Consider the following 8580-nt stretch of genomic DNA (forward strand, 5'->3'; position numbering starts at 1 on the left):
CCGACAACATTTTCTATGTGTTCCTTTGAATTTAAGTTGTTCGTAATTGTAATACTTAGGTATTTAGTTGAATTCATGACTTTTAGATTAGACTGATTTATCGTGTAACAGACGTTTAACGAATTCCTTTTAGCGCTTTTCGTAATTTAGGGTCACCTGCCAATTTTCGAACCATTCAGATATCTTTTCTAAATCGTTTTGCAGTTTGTTTTGGTCTTCTGATGACTTTATTAGTCGATAAACGATAGTGTCATCTGCAAACAACCTAAGACGGCTGCTCAGATTTTCTCCCAAATCGTTTATATAGATAAGGAACAGCAAAGAGCCTATAATACTACCTTGAGGAATGCCAGAAATCACTTCTGTTTTGCTCGATGACTTTCCGTCAATTATTACGAACTGTGACAGGGAACCTCAAATCCAGATACATAACTGAGATGATATTCCATAAGCACGCAATTTCACTACAAGCCGCTTGTGTGGTACAGTGTTAAAAGCCTTCTGGAAATCCAGAAATACGAAATCCCTTGTGAATAGCACTCAACACTCCGTGTGATGAAGAGCCAGTTGTGTTTCACAGGAACGATGTTTTCTAAACCCATGTTGACTGTGTGGCAACAGACAGTTTTCTTCGAGGTAATTCATAATGTTTGAACACAATATACGTTCCAAACTCCTGCCGCATATCGACGTTAATGATGTGGGCCTGTAATTTAGTGTATTACTCTTACAACCTTTCTTGAATATTGGTGTGACCTGTGCAACTTTCTAGTCTTTGGGTACAGATCTTTCGTCGAGCGAACGGTTGTATATGATTGTTAAGTATGGAGCTAATGCATCAGCATACTCCAATGTATTTTCGCCAACATATCGAGGATAAATTAAAACCACCACCAACTATCATCGTATAAGTCGGGTACGTGTTTGAAATCAAAATCAAGTTTTCTTTGAACCTTTCAGCAACTATATCATCTGAATTGGGACGTCGATAAACGTTCCTATTATCATTTAATTCGGGTTGCCAACAATTATCTATGCCCATACTAGCTCACAGGAAGTATCTACTCCAATTTCGCGATAAGTTAAACTACTTCTAACAGCAACAAATACGCCACCGCCAACTGTGTTTAGCCTATCCTTTCGGAACACAGTTAGGTTCTTCGCAAAAGTTTCGACTACATTTATTTCCGGCTTTAGCCAGCTTTCAGTGCCTATAACGATTTGAGCATCAGTGCTTTCTATTAGCGCTTGGGGCTATGGTACTTTCCAAACACATCTAAGACAGTTTACAAGCTATACCAATGGTTCCTGTATCTGTCTTCTTCCTGTGTTCGGCCTGCACGCTTTGTGACTGAAGCTGTTTCTGTGTTTTCCCGAGACCCTCTAACCTAAAAAACCGCCCAGTCCACGCCACACAGCCCCTGCTACCCGTATAGCCACCGGCGCAAGTCGAGGAATCTGCAGCCTACACGGTCGCAGAACCGTCTGAGCCTCTGATTCAGATCCTCCACTCTGCTCTGTAGCAGAGGTCCGCAATCAGTCATGTCGACTGAAACAGTACAGGCGACAGCATCTGGCTCAGCGACAGTGTCAGCCACAGACAGCAGCTGGAACCTGTCAGACAAACCGGGGAGGCCTTACGTGCGGCCGTCTGGGATGTCTTTCGCCGCCTGCTTCGCCCTGGGGTGACCTCCCACTCGTCCATAGGTGAGGGGTCAACCTCAGTGCGAGCAGTAACTGGGTTGGCCACCGGTGAAGACCGATCGGAGGACTCGGACGTGCTGGACGTCCGTTGGATCCCCACGGCCGGCCTACAACAGTGGTGCCCATCCACTGCAGCCTCAAGCTGTGTAACCGAAGCCATCACATCATGAAGCTGAGAGCGAAGTGTCACTAACTCCGGTCGCATCCGCACACAACAATCCAGTTCCTGTCCACTAAAGACCGTGGAAAAGTAACCTATGCAGATAAACGGACTATCGGCACGTGCTGCGTAACTCTACTGTAGGCCCTGACGGAAACGCAGGAACTGTGTCTAATAATACGCAGATATTCAAGAACCTAACTACTGAAGCACTCAGGTGAAACTAAATAATTCACCCCTGATTAGGAACTTGTAATGTGTTACAAAATCCGTTTACTTTCCGACGCAAACGAAAACGGGAGAACTGTGGCTACTAGATATTAAATTTACACGCAGAAACTCAAGAAACTAAACTATTAAAACACACAGATGATATAATAAAATTTTCTCCTGGTTAGGAACTTGTAAATGTCACAAAAGCGGTCACTTCCCTGTTGCTGCGTCTGTCTCGGTCGGCTACTACTGCCTGACATAATAATAGAAACAGAACATACTGTAGAATAAGAAGGAAGATTAAAAGCAAAACAATGATAAAATACTGGGTAATCAGGGAATTGATAGTAAAACTAGTAAATGGCTTTATCAAAAACAAGAAAACTTCTGTAAAAAACCTGGAATATAACAAAGAAGCATGAAATTAAAAACGGCAGAAAAAGAGGTAAATAGCTACAAAGGTAGGTAATGCTCATGAATACGGAGAAACATGTGAATAAGACAAAGACAAAATTACAAAAAATATCGAAGAACTAAAATCTTAATGCATCTATTAGATTCCAAATGAATTTGAAAAATACATTAAAAATGTTAAAAAGTTATTCATGAGAACACAGTACAAAATGGCACAGAAAAAATTTCAGTAGCACCATTGCTCAGTAGCCAGCCCAAGATACATGAAGACAACAAATAGGCCCGTTAGACCGATCATCAATCTCAAGAATGCTCCCGTACCATATTGCAACATTCGCACACTAAAACTTAGTTGAACGATAACAACCACAGAAAAATGGAACTATATAAAAAGTCTTAGTATTACTCTAAAGAAATAAGAGATACAAACATCCTGCCAACAATAAAACTGGTTTACTTTGATATCAAAGGCATGTACACTTTATTCCCACTTGGTGATATTTACTAGGAAGTATGACACAGGGTTTCCAGCGGGAGCTAAAATATAAATATACGAATTGTTAAACTGAATATAGGTTTACTTGGTGATTACTTTTATCACTTGTGTCAGCACTTCTGTAGTGGTATTCCATAATAACAAAAGAACGGGAATACACGCTCTACAGGAAGAATGTTCACATAGAGGGGCATACAGAAACGTAGGATATAGGCTCAATGAAAAAAAAAAAAGAAAAAATACCCCCTTGGAGATTGTGCACTATACGCAAAAGGGACTCATGTAGTAATGGTGGTATATCCAGATGTGAACATTGTTCAGGTTTAACAAGATTGAACCGATCAGGTGATACATTTTATGATGCAAGATCAGTCTCAAAGATCCTTTGTCTTCTGAAATTGTAATTGATTGTGTCATTGGGTCAAATGGAAACACGTAGGGCTCATCTGCTATGAGACACTATATTCAACACAGTGCCTTGAATGCTGTGCTCTTAAGGATTTGTGCCTGCACCACCTTTGTCATTGTATCTACCACATATCATTACCTATTCTGCTTCAGAGAGCGAACTCACAGTCCTCTTATCTCCATATTTTGTAATGAGAGAAAGACTGCCAACCACTTGTCACCTATTTGTGGTTTTCTCATCCTTTAATGTCTTTCCAGAGATGCTCATGACAGTAGTACGTGAACAGCTGAACGCTTTCGCCATTTATGAGATGCTGGTTCCTTGACCCTCGGCCATAACTTGTCCGATAGAATGGACACCGCTCATACTTTTAATTCTACGGGACTCAGAAATATGCTAGTAGGTAGTTAATTGGAGGGGGTCGTTGCGGTGCGGCGAGAGAGAAGTTGGGAGTTTTGGTTTGATGGAAAGTACGTCTGGATGGCCAGGCAGTTAAGGCAACCATTCTAGAGAATAGGGGCATACCGGTTCGAGCTCCGGTCCGGCACAAATTTTCAGATTGTCCAATGTTGCAAATGGATTGCCGCAATACGCTGTGCGGCTGGAGGTTATTTCCTCGCTAACTCTGTCCCATTCTGTTTCCTTTCGATTCCTTTCACCCCAAAATATTACTGGTGTAATTATAGTTTTCCGTAGCAACTGATGGTGATGCAGTATGGTTTTCGATAAGTGCAGGGGTGGACAGAAATATGGAAACACCAAAAACACAACACATCATGACTAATAAGGTGTACGAAAACGGTTGGCATTCGGTACAGCCTTTAGTCGTCTCGAAATGGATAAATACAGGTCTTTTATGGTTTTCAAGGAAAAGCAAAATAGTGGCAAGTACAGGTCACAGTGATGGAGTAGGATAACGATCACTCACCTTTAAAAATATCACAAAGGATGAGTAATATTGAGATCTTCTGACAAGGGAACCTCCCCATCGCACCCCTCTCTGATTTAGTTATAAGTTGGCACAGTGGATAGGCCTTGAAAAACTGACCACAGATCAATCGAGAAAACAGGAAGAAGTCGTGTGGAACTATGGAAAAAATAAGCAAAATATACAAACTGAGTAGTCCATGTGCAACATAGGCAACATCAAGGAGGATGTGAGCTCAGGAGCGCCGTGGTCTCGTGATTAGCGTGAGCAGCTGCAGAACGAACGGTCCTTGATTCAAGTCCTCCCTCGAGTGAAAAGTTTACTTCCTTCATTTCGCAAAGTTATGATCCGCCCGTTCGTTCTTCGACTTCTGTGTTCACTGTAATAAGTTTAGTGTCTGTGTTTTGCGACCGCACCGCAAAACCGTGCGATTCGTAGACGAAAGGACGTGCCCTCCAATAGGAACCGAAAACATTTGATCGCAAGTTCATAGGTCAACCGATTCCTCCACAGGAAAACACGTCTGATATATTCTATACGACACTGGTGACGGCAAGTGCGTCACATGACAGGAATATGTTGTCTACCCACCTAACTTGTACACTTGGCGAATGGGTAAAAAGGTTCTTCTACCTTGCCCGATTTATGTTTTCTTGTGGATGGGATAATCACTCCCAAAAAAGTGATGAAAACATAAGAGTTTGTCACATAAACTGCAACAATTGAATGCATCAGTTTCACAGTCGCACAGTTTTCCCTGTGCTCTGTCAAAACATATGTTTTTAACGTTTTCAAATTTTTCCATGTGTAGACCGTCAAATCCTGCATATGTCCAAGCAAATCTGAACATGCCCTGGAATTTTGGAGAGCGAAGTTGATTATGTGTGAGTGCCTGAACTTTGATAATTGTCTGAAAATAAAAAATTAAACTTTTCACTAGAGGGAAGACTTGAACCAAGGACCTCTCGTTCTGCAGCTGCTCACGCTAACCACGGGACCACGGAACTCCTGAGCTCACACTGTCCTTGATGTTGCATATGTTGCGCATGGACTACTCAATTGTCTATTTTGCTTATTTTTTTCATAGTTCCACACAACTTCTTCCTGTTTTCTCGATTGATCTGTGTTCAGTTTTTCAAGGCCTATCCACTGTGCCAACTTATAACTAAATCTGAGGGGGGTGCGATGGGGAGGTTCCCTTGTGAGAGTGATGGCCACGGGACATATGACAATTATACCTTGCGCTCACAAAACCTGCCCTGAATGAAGCGAGCTGTGTGAACAAGATCCCTGTCGTCTTGGAACACAGCGTCACCATTGAGGAACAAACACTAGACCACAGGATTACCCGAGCAGCCAGACATGTCGCATAATCTTGGTAGTAGTGTGACGTTGCAGAATAACCGTGGGGCCCAAGAAATTCCATGATATGGCTGCCGCAGTCATCACTGAACCCACGCCATGTTCCACTTTAGTGATGTGAACACGACCAGAAGTTGGGAAATTATCAGAAAAAATGACTTTAATCCATTGCTCTGTAGACCTGGCTTTATGGTTTCGGCACCACGTCTTCCTGTTACGGGAATTTGCATCACTGACGGTTTTGGAATTCCGGCTCGTCCTGCAATTTCCAGCTTATGGAGCTCCCTTCGTGTTGTTTTGGTGCTGACACTGTTCTAGAATGCGATATTCAGTTCTTCAACGACTTTTGCAGTTGTCGTCCTCTCATTTTTCGTCACAAACCTCTTCAATGACCGTCTGTCACGATAAGCCGTATAAATGTTCAATACTGTACCTTTACAAACAAACACATAAGCTATCTTGCTTATGGAAGCACCCACCATACTTGTATCATCAGTTTGTCCACGTTCGAGTTCACTTAATTCCGACATAAGGCACTGACATCTACATAGAATACTGTTCTGACCATGACTGATACTTGAAACATACTGTAGTGGGAAGAGGTAGAAGGCACCGTATTAAGACTCGTCCGAGCTTTTCATGTGCTTTATTGTTTCCAACTACAGTGCCCCCATTCCTCTCGATCTGCGTCACTGGGTCACACAATGCTGAGGACACCACTTTGCTGTCTGCTAAACAGCTTGGCGAGGAATGGCTGCCTCAGCGACCCGTGCACGCACTGCCGTGTGTCGGCCTTGTACAGCAGCGGACTTGCGCCGTCGTCAGGATACCGGCAGTTGAGTCAGTGGTCTGCATCACTGCCGACTCAGCGCCACTTTGTGTGAGCTGCAGGCGGCCAGCTGCGTGCTTCTCGCCAGTGTGGCTAAGATCGTGGCAATAACAAGCTCCTGCGATTCGGTGTCTGAATCTGCTGCCCTCGCTTCGGGATGCATCCCGCAGGTATTGGAAGCCACGACGACTGCCTGCGTTAGCGAGCTGTGGAATGGCCTGCCACTGGCTGGCTGTGGACCCCACATAGGCCTCAGATGGGCGAACCAGCGACCCGCCGTGGACTGTAACGCTGGCGCCCATCTGCTGCTGCATGTAGCTGTTGGTGTGGCATGCCCCGCTGTCCAGGACAGCTGGCACACAATGAATCTCGTTAGAAACCCGCACCTATTTATATGCGGCTGTGTGCCTCTGGTTTGCCATACGCGCCGCTTTGCGTCACGTACACATAACGTGCTAGGTTGGCCAGTGGGCCCCTTCTGCCTGTGATTTGCGACATGCGAAACCGCTACATATAGTCTTTCAGCAATTTGACAGCCCTGTGGCCTCTATTCTATTTCACAACTGTTGCTATGCGTAACTCACTGAATCTAGCCTGCACCTGGCTGTAACTTGTGTTCAGAATATTGCACGAAACTAATTTTTCCTATCCTAAACGATGGTGCCGCTAGAGTACTAAGGAAGTTGCACAGGTTCCGTTTGTGGCCAAAGACACCAACATAGAATGAAGGCTTGGCTAGCTTCTGCATTTGTGTTGAAGCACGCATTTTAATTTAGGAATGTGGTCGCTATTGAGGAGACTGATATCGTTAGCAACATCTCCACGAGCTTCAGTTCTAACGTACGATCTACGGCGTAAAACAAGAAAGATGTCTTCATGCTATTGACGGTTTTGCAATGTACGTAGAGATAACTGTTTAGGATATTGAAAACTCTGTTCGTCTGCAATTGAATTGAAAGTTTCAACAGTTCAAGAGAGATTATGGGGTGATGCTCGTACACTCACAGTTGTAGAACTAAATTACGCATTGGTTCAACATTCAAGATTGTAGTGAAATTTGATTTTTCGTCGCTCAATCATCTAGTTTACAGTATCATCTGATACAGAAATTGTTGTAATATGGGGATCCCTGTGGAAGTTTCTGCAGCAAAATTGTCTTCGGGAAGCAGCGCAAATTGTTGTTTTACATTGAAAGGAGGAGGTTTAGTATTCGCTGCTTCCATTTATTTATAAGTGTGTTGGAAATACAAGCGGAATATAGTCAGTGAGTCATGCCAAGTGATGCGAAATGATAGAGCGCTAATCTTCTGGTGCTTTGTACTTCTTGAAGTCTGGCCAGTAGCAGGTGTTGATGTTGGAGTTACAGGCGGTGCCAATGGGGCAGGCCGTGTGAACGGATCCGCCGTTGATGCTCTCGTAGAATCTGTCATTGTCCTTACCGTCAGTGAAGAAGACGGGCGTGGAGCCGTCGCAATGTGGACAGTTGGTAGCATCCGTCACCATGGCTCCAAGCACTCACACGATCGGAACAGATGCCGACACAGAAAGATATAAGACGCTTTATGCAGATGAGGGTGGGTGGGGAGAAAGGAAAGGGAAGAACTAATGATATCAACTGCATCGTAACTTAATGAGAATTCAACGGTGACTAGTGAAAATACGTGCTGGACTGGGACTCGAACCCGGAATCTTCTACTTACTAAGCACTTGCGCTAATCACTGCGCCATCCGGGCAGAGTGTTTAGTGCAAATGTGCGGAGTATCAAGGCATGTTCTCCGGCCGACTCACATTCCCACCCAGCGCCTCCTGTCCTCAGTCCCCGTCCATGTCCTCCATGCTCGCTAATTTTGGATTACCGCTAGAGGCCGAACAAAATGCCCATCGAGGCGAATCAGTTTTATGAATGAATGGTATCTCTTCTTAAGGAGATGTCCGAAAAAACGGACACCTGGTTTCATATACTTTCGACGTGGTTTAAGCAATTTGTTTTGTAATTCTTGTTCAGCTATGACATCGTTATTGAATACTACAGTATTATGAATGGTTTGTTGCTCCCTATGTCCA

The 8580-nt window shown here is 43.9% G+C and overlaps 1 protein-coding gene across 1 annotated transcript in view; it reads right to left on the reverse strand.

The window, feature by feature from the left end:
• Positions 1-8018, reverse strand: part of LOC124606156 (peritrophin-1-like) — a 50757-nt gene extending 42739 nt beyond the window's left edge. The window contains exon 1 of the mRNA XM_047138121.1: positions 7880-8018. Coding sequence (XP_046994077.1) covers positions 7880-8018 — 139 coding nt within the window. The remainder of the gene's footprint in view (positions 1-7879) is intronic.
• Between the last annotated feature and the right edge of the window lie 562 nt (positions 8019-8580).

Source organism: Schistocerca americana, chromosome 3, assembly GCF_021461395.2.
Source record: "Schistocerca americana isolate TAMUIC-IGC-003095 chromosome 3, iqSchAmer2.1, whole genome shotgun sequence".
Classification (NCBI taxonomy): Eukaryota; Metazoa; Arthropoda; class Insecta; order Orthoptera; family Acrididae; genus Schistocerca; species Schistocerca americana.